The 18551-nt window shown below is 42.7% G+C and overlaps 1 protein-coding gene across 2 annotated transcripts in view; it reads left to right on the forward strand.

Annotated features, from left to right (window-relative positions):
• LOC149455069 (cysteine-rich protein 2-like) overlaps positions 1-13467 on the forward strand; it is a 548326-nt gene extending 534859 nt beyond the window's left edge. For both annotated transcript variants that reach the window (XM_089686688.1, XM_089686686.1), the window contains one exon: positions 11745-13467. In XM_089686688.1, the coding sequence (XP_089542814.1) occupies positions 11745-11750 (6 nt within the window). In that variant the 3' untranslated portion in view covers positions 11751-13467. The remainder of the gene's footprint in view (positions 1-11744) is intronic.
• Positions 13468-18551: the final 5084 nt, after the last annotated feature.

Here is an 18551-nt window from a genome sequence, read left to right on the forward strand (position 1 = left end):
CTGAGTAATTCATGTCTTTCATGTAGTAGATAAAGATACAGTCTCAGTTTTCCTTGCCTTTGTTTATTTACAGTGTGTTCAGTCACTGTAGATTGCAGTGAGGCTGTGTGTCATTCTCTTTCTCCTGCTTCTAATCCAACCCCTTTCCCCCTCCCTGCTCTCTCATTCTCAATGTGAATATTAAGCCTTTTTGTGTTGTATGGAGTCAGGTTTGAGAGTTACACCCTTGAAGTGTGTCACCGCCCCTCCTGTTCACATACCAAATCTGACAAACAGCTTGCTTCGACAGCGTGGATAGCTTTCTTGGACTTGTTTCATCCAGTGAGCTCCTGCCAGCATTAATGACTTTATATACCATGCTATCTGCCTGGTTTTATGCTGACAACTGGCTTCTGTGATGTAGGTCTCCATTTTTTTATTCAAAAAAGATATACAGCTTTTCTAATAGGATCCTGCGCTCTTTTCTGCTCTTATTTTCTTTGTTAGCCCAGGTCTATTAAAGGAGCATGCAGGACCTGATCCACAGCTTTCAAGAGTTTCTTGAACTGATGGCCACCAGTTCCCTTCTCTTTGATGTTGCGGACTATTAACATTTACATCTGTGCACTTGTACATTTATGTATTTAAACGTCCAAGGTTGTTTGCAATTTCATACTGCCACTTTGCAACAATAAGTGATACAGGGGGTGTTGGAACATTATTACTAGAATGTTAAGATTAGATATGTGCAGAATGAAAACATTTGTTTTGTCTCGGACCGATTCATTAAGCTACTATTTTGATTTAGTTGCATTTGTAACAAAAATTGTTTTGCTTTGTTTATTCGTCTTTGACCAGATTAAAAAATTTCCAGTGGGTTTGGCGTATTCAAATTGAATTTGAATTGAAAATATTGAATTGATCCAAATTCATTGTCAATAATAGCTGGTTCTATTCTATTCAAAATTAGAATTTCAGAAGATGGCTATATTCTATTCTATCCTTTTCTATTCTATTCTTTCTGTTCTACTCAATTATTTTCTATTTGTTTTCATTTTATTCCTTTAGTTTCTATTCCTTTATTTTCTATTTTATTCTATTCTGTTTGAAATTCGAATTTTGGAAGACAGTTATTTTCTTTTTCATTCTGATTCATTCTTTTCTATTCTTTTTGATTCTATTCTATTTTTATTTTCTATTTTGTTCTGTTTTATTCCATTCTATAATAAAATATAAATTTGCCATTCTATTCTTTTATATTCCATTCTATTTTTGTTATTCTATTATGTTTTTGTATTCATTTATTTGCCATTTTATTCTATTCTTTTCTATCCTATTCTACGTTATACTATTATTCTATAAATTCGGAAGACGGCAATATTCTATTGTATTCTATTTTTTCTATTCTTTTCTTTTCTGGTCTTTTATTTTCTATTATATTCTTTTCTACGCTATTCATTTATTTTCTATTTTTTTTTCTATTCTGTTCTTTTCTATTCTCTTCTATGTTATTTTATTCTTTTCGAAGTTCTATTTTCGGAAGATGGCTATGTTCTAATACACACAGTCTTTGAAAGAAATTAGCAATATGTTTACATTTCGTATTTGTTTTCGCATTTGATTCTGGTTTCGAATTAGTTCAATTTGAATTAAAATAATTTGTTATTTCAGATTCATTTAAATTTGTTACTATTCTAATTTGGAAATTCGGATACATTTGAATCTCTGAATATGAAAATTTCATTACAGGTGGTAGTCTTGGAATAGTAGAGCAGGATTATACAGCAGTGTGTGTATGACAAAAGTTCATATTAGTGATGGATCAAACACCCCTCTGTTCAGTTCGCGGTCAAATGATGAACCTAATGAACGTTCAACCGTGAACTTCGAGCTCTATGCAAGTCTTTGGGACTCAAACTTGTAAATTAAAAATTGTCCATTTTGAAGGCTTATATGCAAGTTATTGGCCATAAAAGGGGTATGGAGACCTGGTTACTGCCCTGAGGGACATGAATCAGAGAAAAAAAAACATAAAAAATGACTGTTTTTAAAGGGGCAGTCATTTTTCATTGCCGTGCTCGGATCAAGGGTCTGGTAGAAATTTAGGGGGAACCCCAAACTCCCCCCCAACCCCAGGATTTTTTTTTGGGTGGAGTTCCCCTTAAAAGTCCTACCAGACTTTCCCCCCATTTTTGGAAGGTGGGGTTCCCCTTAAAAGTCCTACTCGGCCTAAAGGGTCTTTTTTTTGTCCCTCCTAACCTTCCTACCAGACCTAGAGGGCCTGGTAGGGATTGGGGGGGGAACCCATGCTGTTTTCTTTTTTTTAATGTATATTTTGTTTTATTTTTATTTGTTTTTATTTGTTTTCAGGGAGAGTATTCTCTCCTGTCTTTGGCAGTGTCCAGCAACACACTGCAAAAGGCTAATCAAAAAATTCAAATTATATGCACCTGTCACACAGTGTGTTGAAAAAATGGGTCTTGGTTGTTGATGCCTCTGTATTGTGACCCCTTACAGTTACTCTTCATAAGCGCAGAAATTGGTAATGCTCGAAAAAAAATAAATTATATGCACCTGCCACACAGGTGCAGAAAAATTGGGCCTTGAGTGCTGGTGGAGCCTGAACACTGTAACCCCTCACAGTTACTCCTGCTGGGCGCAGGAATGGGCCCTGCTGTAAAAAAAAATCATTAATTGTTAAAAATAAATTCAAATATTTAAATTGCAAATTTAATTACTCTTCGTGAGTGCAGGAATGGGCCCTGCTGTTAAAAATTAGAAAATGTTTTTAAAAAATTTGACTTAGATGCACCTGGCAAACAGATGCAGAAACTGTAGGCCTTGGGTGTTGGTGGTGCCTGAACACTTTAACCCCTCACAGTTACTCCTACTGAGCACAGGAATAGGCCCTACATGCAGCTGTCAAACAAGTGCAGAAAAATTTGGCCTTGGGTGTTTGTGGTGCCCTAAACCAAAAATATTGTTGGAAGCTAGCATAATCAGAAATAGAATAGACAGCAATGGTAGTCTTCAAGGATCCCAGATCTCTAGCAAATGTAATCAGTTACATCAGCATCAGGGGCTTGATAGCTGCTGTTGATCCAGGACCGATTCATTTTGATAAATGTCAGCCGGTCAAGGGTGTCTGTGAACAGACGCACTCTTTTATCCATCACAAAACCTCCAGCAGCACTGAATGTTCATTCGGAAAGCATGCTGGATGCAGGACAGGCCAGTAGCTTGTTTGCTTATTGAGAAAGTTCTGGCCAGTGATCCATACTCAAGATGCAATAACCCAGTGGATCCTCAGTTGGAAAGGTCTCCAAGTCTGCTCTTGCCCCTAGATAATCATGCATCATATGATGCAGATGCTGCCGATGGCTGCTTAAACCTAACAGCCCTGGGCTCTGAGGACTAAAGAATTGTTTAAAGGCATCGGTCAGCTGACCGCCTTCTCCATCGTTCTTCCTTTAAACAATGAGCTCTGCAACTTTACTCTTGTAACGTGGATCAAGAAGGGTTGCCAACCAATACTGATCCCTCTCCTTGATGATTATTATTATTATTATTATTATACAGTATTTATAAAGCGCCAATGGTTCGCTCAGCGCTGTACATTACAAAGGGGGACAGAACATGTGACAGAACAATACCAATACAATGCAAAACATGAGGGGATCGAGGGCCCTGCTCTTTCGAGCTTACCCGAATCCTCGGGTCCTTTTGCAGGCTTTACAGATCAGGCAGGGAGCCCATGCAGCATAAGTTTGAGGAGGCATGAGATTCCGAGTCCTCTGGGGCACTGAGGATGACACTATCAGGAACTGCCTCTTCCCAGCCACGTACTACTCTTAGGGTCACTGGGAACTGAAAACCACCCCTTGAAGACTGCCGTATATTATCCTCTACTTCCATGCTGCCACATTCCTCCTCTTCCTCCTAATCCTGCATGTTCTGTGGCCCCGCAGGAATGGTATCTGCATAAAGGAGGCCTTGAGAGGAAAGGAAGCTGTCCTCTTTTTCCCGCTGTTCTGCTTCAAGTGGCTTGTCCATGATTCCATGAAGCGTGGTGTGCTCCAGCTGGAAGACTAGAGAGATAGTGTCACTAATGCATGCATTGTTGTGGCTCACTATCCTTGTGGCCTCCTCAAATGGTGACAGTACAGTGCATGCATTCTTTATCAGCAGCCACTGGTGTGGCAAAAAGAAGCCAAGCTCCCCTGAGCCTGTCCTTGTGCCATACTCACACAGGTACTCATTGATGGCCCTCTGCTTCATTGCCAATGTTGGATCCCACCTGGTGGGCATGTCACAAATGAGGTGGTTGGAGAGCAGGTTGAATTCCCATTGAATGTCAGCCAGCCAAACACTGGCCATGTATGACCGCCTGAAATGGCAACAGACTTTTCTGGCCTGTCTCAGATGATCTTGTAAGCCTGGGTACCTGTTCAAGAAAAGTACCACCCTATTCAGGATGTGTGCCAAGCATGGAACATGTGTCAAGTGTCCCTGTCAGAGGGCAGAGAGAAGGTTGGTGCCATTGTCGCACACAACAATTCCTGGCTCCAGCTGTCTTGGCGTCAATCACCTCTGAGCCTGCCCCTGCAGAGCTGACAGAATTCTTGCCCCGGAGTGGCTCCTGTTCCCTACACTGACCAGCTAAAGCACTGCATGGCATCTTTTAACCTGACTGCTTGCGTAGCCCCATGAATGCTTAGCGAGCACTGCTGGTTCAGAGGACAATTCAGCAGATGAGGCCATAGAGGAAGAGGAGGGGGTGGAGCAGACAGATGTGGCAGAATCACCACCAGCTTTTTGGAGGCATGGTGGCGGAACAAGCTCCAGCACTGAACCCTGTCCTGCATACATTCCAGCTGCCAGCAGTTACCCAGTGCACCCAGAGGGAAATGTAATGTCCCTGACCATGCCTGCTGAACCAGGTGTCAGCAGTAACATCAACCTTGCTGCTGACCACCCTGTCCAATGAGGCCAAGATATTGCCTTCTACATGATGGTACAGAGCTGGAATGGCCGTGAAATCAAATTTCTTTCCAGAACCTGCTACTGTGGTAGAGCACATTCTGCAAATTCATGGAAGGGGGCAGGTCAGAGTCCACCAGATGGGCAGCAGTTGTAATGCTAGCATTTAGACGCTGATCATGTGGATGGGTGGGACAGTATTTTTTTTTTTTTTTTACGGTTCAGCAACTGGGATAGTGAAATTTGCCTGGTGAAATCAACTGGTGGTGTACTGCTAGCAGATTGAGTGTAAGGACCTGTGGCACCCATTGCTATACCATCATCCCTCTCAGTGGAGGCTGTTGACAAGAATTGAGGTATAGTAGGGGTAAAGATCCCAGATGAGGAACAAGAAGAAGTCTGCACTTTTTTAGGATGTGGGTCTTTCAGGTGCAGTTGTCAACGGGCTGCATGGCAGGTCGTCATATGTCTTGTCAAGCATGTGGTTCCCAAGCAGCTGGGTTTGGGCCACGCTTGATCCACTTCAGACAGAGACTGCAAACAGCAACACTGCGGTCTGTTGCACATGTGTTGAGAAAAGCCCACGCCAATGAACTTTTGGAAGTCAGCGGGGAGTCAACAGCGCCCTGCTCCTATAGAGCTCTGTTGTGTGATGCAATAGGGTGGCTGCCCTTTCACCTTCCACTGAAGGACATCCTGCCTCGTTGGAGTTGTGCCTCCCCCTCACTTTTCTCCTTTGTTCTCTCAGGGACCAAAGTACAATCAGTGACCTCATCATCCCCTCCCTCCTCGTCACTGGAGCCAACTTGGCAGTATGCTGCGGCTGGGGGAACATGACTGTCAGATGCTTGTTCGTCATTGGCACCCCCTCTCTCTAGGCTCACGTCAATCCCTTCCTTAACCTGAGAACCAACATCAGACCATTGAAATTGCTGCGCATCCTCCAGCAGCATGGGACTGACACTATGTTCGAATAATTTGGCTGACTCCTCCATGCATGATGGTGGGGCTAAGGAACAGCTGTAGAATAGGCCACTCTGGCAGCTGCACTGGAGGAAAACTAGTATGAGTCTGGGTGACAGAGGATGAGGAGGATAAGGATGGCTTAGTTATTATTATTATACAGTATTTAAAAAACGCCAATAGTTCGCTCAGCGCTGTACATTACAAAGGGGGACAGAGCATGTGACAGAACAATACCAATACAATGCAAAACATGAGGGGATTGAGGGCCCTGCTCTTTCGAGCTTACAATCTAGGAGGGAGGGGATAGTGGTACAGGAGGAGATAGCTGTGGGGGATGGAGTGGTAGGAAGAGTGGAGGAGGTCGGCAAGTTAGCAGGGGGTGGGGTAGGCTTCCCTGAAGAGATGGGTTTTCAGGGTGCGCCTAAAGGAGAGGAGAGTAGGTGATAATCTGATGGGTTGGGGCAGGGAGTTCCAGAGGATGGGTGACACCCTAGAGAAGTCCTGGAGGTGGGCATGGGAGGAGGAGACCAGGGAACTAGAGAGAAGGAGTTCTTGTGAGGAGCGGAGTGTGCGTGCTGGGCGGTACTTGGATATTAGGTCAGTGATGTAGTTCGGGGCAGTATGGTGGACAGCTTTCTACGTCAGTGTTAGGATTTTGAATTTGATCCGTTGCGCAATCGGAAGCCAGTGGAGGGATTGGCAGAGGGGGGTGGTGGAATGGAGCGGTTGGAAAGGTGAATGAGTCTGGCAGCCGTATTCAGGATCGACTGAAGCGGGGATAGCCAGTGGCGAGGCAGGCCAATGAGGACGGAGTTGCAGTAGTCGAGTCGTGATATGATGAGGGAGTGGATGAGCTGTTTAGTGTTTTCTGGGGTTAGGAACGTGCGTATTTTGGCGATGTTGCGGAGGTGGAGTCTGCACGAGTTTGTTAAAGATTGGACTTGGGGCTGGAAGGATAGGTTGGAGTCCAGAATGACACCAAGTACTCTGGCCTGCAGGGCGGGTTTGATGGTGGCGTTGTTGGATGTGATGGAGAAGTCAATGGGGGGGGTGTCCGGGCTGGGGGGAAGACAAGAAACTCGGTTTTGGAGAGGTTCAGTTTAAGGAAGTGGAGCGACATCCAGTCTGATATGTCGCTCAGTAGGTGTGTGATTCGGGCAGAGACTGAGGGGGTGAGGTGGGGGGTTGAGAGATAGATTTGTGTTTAGATACCAGTATTGTACCGCGCTCCAATATATACAACCTTATGTGATATTATAAATTACTAAGTGTACCACCAATAATCCAATAATTATATAAATCAGTTATACTTAAATGTATAATTAATGTAAATATATAAATTAATTATTTAATAAATGTGAAAGAATAAATAATTACTAAAAAATATATATAAGTGAAAAATATATATGAGAAAAATTTATATGAGAAATATATATGAGAAAAATTTATATGAGAAAAAAAGAAATTAATTAATTTGAAATGGAAATAACAGTTCACTTCTTTGGGAATGAGATGGTATTGTAGTTCAATCTAATCTGTGTGATGAGTCTGTGTTCACAGCGTGAACCTCTCTCTCCTTTCTCCTCTCCTCTCTCCTCAGCACAGCCTTCTCAATAGGACTTTCTCCGCTGGCTGCTTGGCTTATTCCTCCATATACGGAACATACAGAGAAGGGAAAAGAAACATAGTGTCTTATCCGGGATAATGATTATTTATTATGCTTTGATCTCCCACTCACATTGTGTAAATATAAGTAGCGCTTTGTATAAAATGTATCCAGATCGTATTACAGACAGCCTTGCAGGTGTGTTTGCCTTCAATGAATATACTCGCCGTTCCTCTGTGGATGCGTGATGACGTCACCGCCCCTCCCCTACGCGTTACGCTACAGGGACTCGTAGCTACGAGTCCCTGTAGCGTAACACGTAGGGGAGGGGTGGTGACGTCATCACGCATCCACAGAGGAACGGCGAGTATATTCATTGAAGGCAAACACACCTGCAAGGCTGTCTGTAATACGATCTGGATACATTTTATACAAAGCGCTACTTATATTTACACAATGTGAGTGGGAGATCAAAGCATAATAAATAATCGTTATCCCGGATAAGACACTATGTTTCTTTTCCCTTCTCTGTATGTTCCGTATATGGAGGAATAAGCCAAGCAGCCAGCGGAGAAAGTCCTATTGAGAAGGCTGTGCTGAGGAGAGAGGAGAGGAGAAAGGAGAGAGAGGTTCACGCTGTGAACACAGACTCATCACACAGATTAGATTGAACTACAATACCATCTCATTCCCAAAGAAGTGAACTGTTATTTCCATTTCAAATTAATTAATTTCTTTTTTTCTCATAAAAATTTTTCTCATAAATATTTCTCATATAAATTTTTCTCATATATATTTTTCACTTATATATATTTTTTAGTAATTATTTATTCTTTCACATTTATTAAATAATTAATTTATATATTTACATTAATTATACATTTAAGTATAACTGATTTATATAATTATTGGATTATTGGTGGTACACTTAGTAATTTATAATATCACATAAGGTTGTATATATTGGAGCGCGGTACAATACTGGTATCTAAAGTCAACATTCATACACCTGGAGAGGGTGTAATAAGTACCTGGCGATCTAATATTTTATGAAATTTATTTAAGCACGCAATGAATTAATTAGTAATACTTTGGTAGTTCACATATAATTTTTTTATATATATTTTTTATGCACGCAATTAATTGATCATAGAGTAAGAAAACTTCTAGTGGCTCACAAGTAATAATTCAATTTTAATTTTGAGATAGATTTGTGTGTCGTCGGCATAGAGGTGGTAGTTGAAGCCGTGAGAGTGTATGAGTTGGCCAAGGGAGGAGGTGTAGATGGAGAAGAGAAGGGGCCCAAGGACAGAGCCTTGAGGGACCCCAACAGAGAGGGGGAGTGAGGGGGAGGTGGTAGCATTATAGGTAACGCTGAAGGAGCGTTCTGACAGGTAGGATGAGAGCCAGGAGAGAGCAGAATCTCTGAGGCCGAGGGAGTGTAGTTTTTTGAGGAGGAGGGGGTGGTCGACTGTGTCGAAGGCCGCAGAGAGGTCAAGGAGTAGGAGCACTGAATAGTGGCCATTAGCTTTGGCGGTTAGAAGGTCGTTGGAGAGTTTGAGTAAGTCGGTTTCGGTGGATTGTAGGGGACGGAAGCCAGACTGTAGGGGATCGAGGAGGTGGTTGTCGTTGAGGTGAGAGCATAGGCGGGTGTAGACGAGGAGCTCGAGGAGTTTAGATGTAAATGGGAGCAGGGAGATGGGTCTGAGGTTGTTCGGGTCATTGGGGTCCAGGGAGGGCTTTTTAAGTATGGAGGTGATGTGTGCATGTTTCAGAGGGGAGGGGAAAGTGCCTGAGGAGAGGGAGAGATTGAAGATGTGGGTGAGGGAGCGTAGAACGGAGGGGGAAGGAGGTCGTAGGAGTTGTGAGGGGATAGGGTCAAGGGGGCAGGTGGTGAGGCGGGCATCAGAGAGGATCTTGGAGACTTCCTCAATGGTAATAAGGTCAAAGGTGTGGAGTGTTGGGGGAGCTTCAGTATGAGGAATGTAGGGTGGGGTGGAAGTGGAGGTCAGAGCAGTGGTAGGGCCGTGGGAGAGGGGTGATGAGGGGGTAGCTGAGTGGGGGGGAACGGGGTTGGAGGGAGTTTGAGCAGCGATGAAGTCCGTGCGGGTTATGTTGAGGGGGAGGGGGGATTATCTTCTCCACCACCTCTTCTGCATGTTGTGGCTCAATAACACGGCCAGCACCATAAAAAAAAGGACACGCGTGCCCTGCCTGCAGATGATGCACCATGTCCACCACTTTTCACTGTGGACACAGGCTGCTTGCCCTCTTCCTGCCTGTGAGCGTCTGCCTCTCCTTGTTAGTCTTTGGACATGATGGGGATATTTTCGAGGATTTTTATAACTTTTTATTGTAGAGTGTGGGGTGGGAATTTGGTGCTTGGGTGGAATACTTTTGTGCTTGGTGCACTGTAAACAGTTATATTACTGTTTTTTTAATAAAGAAAAGAGGGGGTACAGCAATTCTGGATTTTTTTTCACTGCTGCTGCTGCAAAAAAAATTAAAATAAAATATATGTAAAAAAAGGAGGAACAGAAATTAAGGAGAAAACTTTTTTGCTGCTGCTGGAAAAAAAAAAATCAAAAAGCCAAAAACAGAATTAAAAAAAAGAACCACTGCTGACGCAGGAGGAGGAACACCTGTGATGCAGAAGGGGGAACAGCAAATATGCCCTAAATATTTTTGCTGTTGCTGTTGGAAAAAAAATTTCAGAAAGCCAAAAAAATAATAAAAATGGGAACCACTGCTGATGCAGAAGGAGGAACACTAATGATGCAGCAACAGAACGTGATACTACAAAAAAAATACAAAGAAAAAAACAAATGAGAACAGCAGTGATGCAGAAGTGCTGTAAAACACACTGACACTTCACTGACACCACTACACTGCCCTTCGCAACACCACACTACTAACTCCACTAAACTCCAGCAACACACTACATAAGGATGCTGTGTAAGCAGCCTTATATAGTGTGGGACATGGACTTAGCCATGATTGGCCAAAGTCACCGTGACTTTGGCCAATCATGGCTGTCAGTGCATTGAACTGTCCCGTGGTCAGGTGCATTGCCTTGGCCAGTCATGGCTCTCAAAATGTAGTGTAAGAGTGCCAATCATGTGTTCAGCGAACATACAAATGGCTGATGTTCAATTGACTAGTCCACATCAGTATTCTTCATCTGGAAGAGGATTCACGCATACCCATATCCCCACGCGTTGGGATAAGGAAGTAAGAGAGCATTGCCTCAGACCTGGTAATGTGGAGATTAAAGTGCCTGATTGTCTTGCTTTCATCTAGAGGAGTCAAACTGGCGGCCCTCCAGCTGTTGCCAAACTACAAGTCCCATGAGGCATTGCAAGTTTGACAGTTACAAGCATGACTCCCAAAGGCAGAGTCATGATGGGACTTGCAGTTTTGCAACAACTGGCAGGCCTCCAGTTTGACACCCCTGATCTAGAACATCAAAGTGTCATCTGGTGCTGGAATGTGGACTTGGGCCAAGACATTTACCCACAGTGTGACCAACACCATCTTCTGGATGATTTTGAGGACAGCAACATACTTACGGATACTTATCAAGGACAGCAACATAAGGCCTGATAGTTTATTGCTTGTTGCTCATTGGACAGAGGACTATGCAGGCAGCATCAGTGTGGATGTTGTTTGTGGGAGGTATAAAATAAGAGGGCCAGCTATACTCCCCTCTCTTCATCCTGGAGCCCAGCCAAGCTATAGAACTTAGGATGGATTTATTTAACGTATAATCTCTCCTTTTATTTTTATATATTCTATAATATTCTTTTAGATTTTTTTGTTAGTGTTTTACTTTCTTTGTAAATAAATAAGAAGTTTGCGTCTCTGAGCAGTGTGTATGTCGTTATAGCAATAATCATTATTATTATTATAAATGACAACTTTAACAGAATAACACATACAGTAGGAACAAATAAGATAGTTACATATTTATATTTTAAGTAGGGAGAATCCAAAACCCCTTATTTATTTCAGGGAGTGTAGATCCTTGATGTCTGTAAGGCCGCCTCGCATAACATGTACCACTGAACCACTAATGCCAAACACTGAAATTACTTTTAAAAAAGTACAGCGTGCAAACTTAAGTATGCTTTGATTTAACAGTTTTTCTTTTCAAATAATAATGTTTAGATACTGTTAATGATTTTTTGTTTAATGCAGACTAATTATTTTGCAGGTGTGAATACAGGAGGCGTTGGATGCTATATCTATGACAAGAATCCTGAAAGCAACGCTCACCCATAAGTTTCAGCAACCAAAATAACTTCACATCTGAGAAACTTCACTTGCTGTAGCTCGTCTATGTGAAGTCATTTGCACCTGATAACACTAAGCTGATACTTAGAGATGTACAGGTTTTACATAACTTAGTGTAGTTAAAAGTACAATTATTCAAAATATTACAATTCAACAGTCCTTGTAAGTAGTGGCTGCATTAGTTTCTTTGTTTTAGGCTTTTTACAACGTACTTTATTTTCATCTTGGAATCCTACCAGTAACACACTTTATCTCAAGGTGACAATGCTTACTCACAGTACTGTATCTATGATGGAGCAGTGTTGTCACCAAAGGCTGCTTGCTCCTGTTTGGACTACAGATTACTTTCCCCTCTTCTCACCTCCAAAACATAGAAGGAGATGTTATGTAGGCCACAGAAGTGAACTAAACAGGGCTAGTAATGCTGCTTCAGGCTTTCAGTACAGTAGAAGAAAAGTGCACAGAAGGTTATGAGCTCACTTGATTTCTTTTATGATTAAAGTGATATTAAAGGAATCTTTAAAAAAAAAAAAAGCATGTCATACTTACCTGCTCTGTGTAATGGTTTTCCACAGAGCAGCCCTGATCCTCCTCTTCTTGGATCCCCCACCAGCAATCCTGGCCCCTTCCTTCTGCCAAGTGCCCCCAGAGCAAGCAGCTTTCTATGGGGGCACCCAAGCAGGCTCACTCCTGAGCTGCTGCTCTGCATGTCCATTCACACACAGAGCTCCGTCTCAGCCCCACCCCCTTTCTGTCCTCATTGGCTCACTGGCTGTGATTGACAGCTAATGGCTCCTGTTGCTGTCTCAGAGAGAGCTGAGACTCTCATGCACAACGCTGGATTGTGATGAGGCTCAGGTAAGTATTAGGGGGGACTGCTGCACACAGAATGCATGAAAGTTAAAAACCTTGAGCCTTTACAACCACTTTAAGAAGCATTTGTCTGTAAGATTTTAAAGAGACAAAACATGGCGACTGTGCATGTACTGTATTAGAGAGAAGTATTAAATATGTCTCATTAACCAATTTGAACACATGTTTACCTGAGCAGACCCGAGAGGTTCTCCAAGCACATCCCAGATTGTCCATCCATGTGGGTCTGAAGCAGAACACAGCACTCTGATCCTTGAAATGGACCCACAAGGATGTACTGATCACTATGCCCATGCAAATGAACACTTATGCTGTAAAAGCTTGCAAGGTTTAGCTTACACACACTAAATTCTATCTAGATATGGGGTAATTCATCAAGTCAGAAAACTGTTGCAAACAGATCTGTATCTAAACATATTAGTGTGTATTAAACAATATAATTCAGGTATTGTATTCATTCAATATGTGGTCCATGTTATGGGATGCATCTGTATTTAGCCATTATAGGTTTGTGTCTGTCATACACTATAATCTACTAAAGTTACACATTACACTTTTAATACTGCATTCATCATTTTGTGTATTTGTTTTACCCACATACTAGTATTGATCTTAATATTATCCAGTGTTACCTTTTATAATAGTAGAATATCTGTTAATGGTAAGTAATATTTTTATGATAAATAAAATGTGTTTGCTACCAAAAATTAGAAGTATAATGCATTGGGGTTGAATAAATAAAAGAATAGCAGAGCACGTTCACTCTTTAATGTGTATGTTTTATTTGCAATGTATATGTTCACTTATCTTATTAACTAGTTGCCGACCGCAGATAGCCGAATGACGGCTGCACTGCGGCCGGCCAGTTCTGAGTGGACGTCACATGACGTCTTCCCAGAACGCGCTCTCCTGCGCGCCCCAGGGGGCGCGCACCCGGCGACCTCCATGATCGCTGTGTCCTACGGACACAGCTGATCACGTGATGTGGTAAAAGGCCAATCACAGCGGCCTTTTACCACGTGATCAGCGGTGTCCAATGACACGCTGATCAGAGGGAAATGCAAGTGTCGGTTCTCGGCTGCACTTTCCTCACGCTGTCAGATCGTGAGGAAAGTACTGCCGAGAAGTTGTCAGAGCGGGGATCGGCACCGATCATCAGGGCACTGATGATCAGTGCCCTGATGATTGGTGCCCAGCAGTGCCAGCCGCAAGTTCCGCCCACCTGTGCCCAGCAGATCACCCACCTGTGCCCAGCAGATCACCCACCTGTGCCACTCTGCAGTGTCACACACCTGTGCCCAGAAGTGCCACCTACCTGTGCCCAACAGTGCCACCCACCTGTGCCCACCCACCTGTGCCCACCAGTGCCACCCACCTGTGCGCACCCACCAGTGCCACCCACCAGTGCAGCCCAGCAGTGCTGCCAGTCAGTGCCACCAGTCAGTGCCCAACGGTTGTGCCAGTCAGTGCCGCCAGTCAGTGCCCAGCAGTGATGCCAGTCAGGGCCGTCTATCAGTACCCATCATCAGTGTCACCTATCAGTGCCGCCCATCAGTGCTGCATATTAGTGTCGCCTATCCGTGACACCTCATTAGTGCTGTCTATCAGTGCCGCCTATCCGTGCCACCTCATTAGTACTGCCTATCAGTGCCCATCAGTGCCGCCTATCAGTGCCCATCAGTGCTGCCTCATCAACGCACATCAGTGAAGGAGAAAAATTACCTGTTTGAAAAATTTTATAATAGAAACAAAGAAACTTTTTTTTTTTTTTCAAATTTTTTGCACTTTTTTTATTTATAGCGCAAAAAGTAAAGCGCCCAGTGGCGATTAAATACCACCAAAAGAAAGCTCTATTTGTGAGAAAAAAATGATTAAAATTTCATATGGGTACAATGTTGCATGACCGCGCAATTGTCAATCAAAGTGCGGCAGCGTTGAAAGCTGACAATTGGCCTGGTAAATAAGGGGGTATAAGTGCCTGGTAGGCAAGTGGTTAAAAGAGGTGAAGCTATTCACTTCAATCATCAAATCATGTACAGACAAAAATCATATTTATTTTAATTTTCCTGTATAGGAAAAAATCTTATTTATTTTCATTTCCCTGTATGACGGACCACCTGGCATCCCACCTGGGTGCTTCTGTCAGAGAACTGCTTCTTTGCAGTCGGGACACAGGACCAAGGAATTATAGCTGGGCATTGCACCCAAGAACTAGACAACACTAGTTTACCTAAATGGATGGAGCTGGATGACTAACCCATAGCTGCCAGCATACCGCTGCACCCCCAGATGTGTGATGTGTATAACCCATGCGCATTAATACCTTAACATAGAATAGTTACATGATTAAAGAGAAGGAAGCTATATCATTATATTGGGAACTTAGAACTAGACATTCCAAATTATTTGAGATATAAGTGTGAAAATGTTTAACGTTTGAAAATAGAATGTATGACATTCATTAGTAAATGCATTAGTTGTCTGATCATTTTGGAAAATTAGCAAAGAAAAAAAAAATTATAATATAGGTCTACTTTTTATGTTACATTCTAAGTATTCTCTTATGCAAACAGGAAAACGCCAATGGTACAAAGCCCGCGCTTGTGCGCCATCTAGCGAACATATCCGGTTTTGCACCTAAAAATGTGCCAGACGCGATTCCACATTTACTAATAGTAAAGTAGACGTTCGTCAATGAGATTGCTAGACGCCTCTCAGAAGACTGACAGGTCTTGATTGATTTCATTGAGTCTGCCTGAATGTTCAGAGTCTGCTGGTAGACTCAAGTCTTAGTAAATCAGGGCCCCAGTGTCTGCATCAGCAGTCAAAAGAAACTGGAAGGTGGAGTGACCTGAGGGCTAGGAAGTGTGTAAAAAGATGTTGAAACTGCAGCCGAATGTAGTTAGGGATTGCATCGCAAATGTACAACAGGAAACCAGAGAAGTTCACAAAGAGAAAAAAAAAAATAAAAAAATAAAGGTTCCCAAATGTCTGATTGCAAAATGGGTGAAAGTGACTGTAATAGTGAGACCTGTTTGATCTCACTATCCGAGGAATAAAATATCCTCAATGTGAAATGGTGGTTGCAAGGATGGAACAATTTAAATATGAATTGAAGCTACAGGCCAAGTTATTAATAATATGAACCAGATGATGAGTAAAATTAAAATAAAAAAGTATGTAGATGAAATTGGACATGAATAGGGAAAGCAAGAGGGAGTGAATTGTGTACTGTAAAAATATGCACACCATTGTATGCACAACTTGACACACACAAACACATATATATATAGATACAGATATATACACACACACATTCGCGCACACACACACACACACACTATATTGCCAAACGTATTGGGACGCCACTCCAAATCATTGGATTCAGGTGTTCCAATCACCTTCATGGCCACAGGTGATAAAATCATGTACCTAGGGATGTAGACTGCTCAGGGAATTCAAGTGTGTTATTGTGATAGGTTGCCACCTGTGCAATAAGTCCATCTGTGAAATTTCCTTGCTACTAAATATTAACTATTAGTGGTATTATAACAAAGTGGAAGTAACTGGGAACAACAGTAACTCAGCCACGAAGTGGTAGGCCACATAAAATGACAGAGCGGGGTCAGCACATGCTGACCCCGCAGACAGTTGGCACAGAAGTCGCCAACTGTCCGCAGAGTCAATAGCTAAAAACCTCCAAACTTCATGTGGCCTTTAGATTAGCACAACAGTGTGTAGAGAGCTTCATGGAGTGGGTTTCCATGGTGGAGCAGCTGCATCCAAGCCTTACACCACCAAGTGCAATGCAAAGCATCAGATGCAGTGGTGTAAAGTACTCCGCCATTGGACTCTAGAGCAGCGGAGACATGTTCTCTGGAGTGATGAATCATGCTTCTCTGTCTAGCAATCTGATGGATGTGTCTGCGTTTGGCAGTTGCCAGGAGAACAGAACTTGCCTGACTGCATTGTGCCAAGTTTAAACTTTGGTGGTGGGGGATTATGGTGTGGGGTTGTTTTTCAGGGGTTGGGCTTGGCCTCTTAGTTCCAGTGAAGGGAACTCTTAAGGCATCAGCATACCAAGACATTTTGGACAATTTCATGCTCCCAACTTTGTGGGAACAGTTTGGGATGGCCCCTTCCTGTTCCAAAATGACTGCGCACCAGTTTTTTATTTAAAGTATCTTGCGAGCCAGAAAACAAAAAAAGGTCTCCCTAATATACAACATAAAATATATGTCCTCTATATAGTCGGATCGCAAACATCTAACACATAACTACCAATGTGAAAAAAATGTGAATAAAATCATATAATGTTGCGCTCCCAAAACACTCCAATTTATATATGGAATCACTTTATCTGTGTCTTAAGAACCATATGCAGAAAAAATATAAAAATAAAATAAAAATATATATATATAATAAATCAAATGACATAAAAAATATACTGAATTAATATTAAAAAACCTCCGTGATTATACTAAAATAATAACTGTGATTAAAGAATGAATATAACTTCACTTATAAAAAATTATTCAAATGATCAATGTGCATAAATAAATTAATAAATGCATATGTGAAAACAGTGTCCCAAATAATAAAAGTGACTTTGTGCTGTTAATTAATCTTCAATCCATATTGCATGTGAATCCGTGACTGATTGTGAATCCTCCCATTAGTGCAGATGTACGCTCACCTCCTTCTCTGCCTATAATTAGGCTATATGCGCTTTTGGTTCTCCTCCTATGGAACCTACTTGACTAGGACTCCCTCCTTTGGAACAATGGATATCCGCCGCTATTGACATATGCTCTGGGATTAATCCCTTCTCCAGAGGATTCAACTCCTCTATACTCTCATCTCCATACGGCTCTCCACATAGGAAAAAGATCTCAACATGGTGTTTTATCCTTTATAAAGATTGGCTTTATTGACTCCAAGTATAACACTCACATGTGTTGTATTCAAAAATCCGTATCACAATGTGAACCGAGTCCTCCGCTGACTGTCAGAGGCATGCACCCGTGGTCCGGCAAACGAACTGACTCCCTCCGAGTGACGTTACAGTCCCACCCCTACGCGTTACGCCACTGGTCACGTGGCTTCATCAGGGGGATTTGATTCCCAACTTTGTGGGAACAGTTTGGGGATGGCCCCTTCCTGTTCCAAAATGACTGCACACCAGTGCATAAAGCAAGTTCCATATAGACATGGATGAGCGAGTTTGGGGTGGAGGAACTTGAGTGAGTCCTGATCTCAACCAGATAGAACACCTTTGGGATGAATTAGAGTGAAGACTGCAAGCCAGGCCTTCTCATCCAACATCAGTGTCTGTCCTTACAAATGCACTTCTGGAAGAATAGTCAAACACTCCCATAGACACACTTCTAAACCTTATGGATAGCCTTCCTAGAAGAGATGAAGCTGTTATAGCTGCAAAGGGTGGGCCAACTCAATATTGAACCCTACAGACTAAGACTCGGATGCCATTAAAATTCATGTGTGTGCAAAGGCAGGCATCTCAATACTTTTGGCAATATATATATATATTCATACACACACACACCCATAAAACAAGGTGTCAGGGACCCCAGATCTGGCCGCGATCGCGCACGGGTTTGCGCACAGGTTTGTGCATGTGCGGTGTGCCCAGCCGCACTAGCTTGCGAGCATTGGGACCTGGGCACCTGCGACGACAGCGGCGCTCGCGCATGCGCACTAGCGATCGCGGACATGTGCCTGGCACCAATCAGGGCACCCTGTTTAAAACAGGTCAGGTCTGGCTCTAATTGCCGTATGGTCTTACCTGTATCCTGTGTTCCTCAAGATTAGATTGCTTTGTTGCTGACCCTGC

Source organism: Staurois parvus, unplaced genomic scaffold, assembly GCF_062004578.1.
Source record: "Staurois parvus isolate SC_StPar_1 unplaced genomic scaffold, SC_StPar_1.0 ptg000406l, whole genome shotgun sequence".
Classification (NCBI taxonomy): Eukaryota; Metazoa; Chordata; class Amphibia; order Anura; family Ranidae; genus Staurois; species Staurois parvus.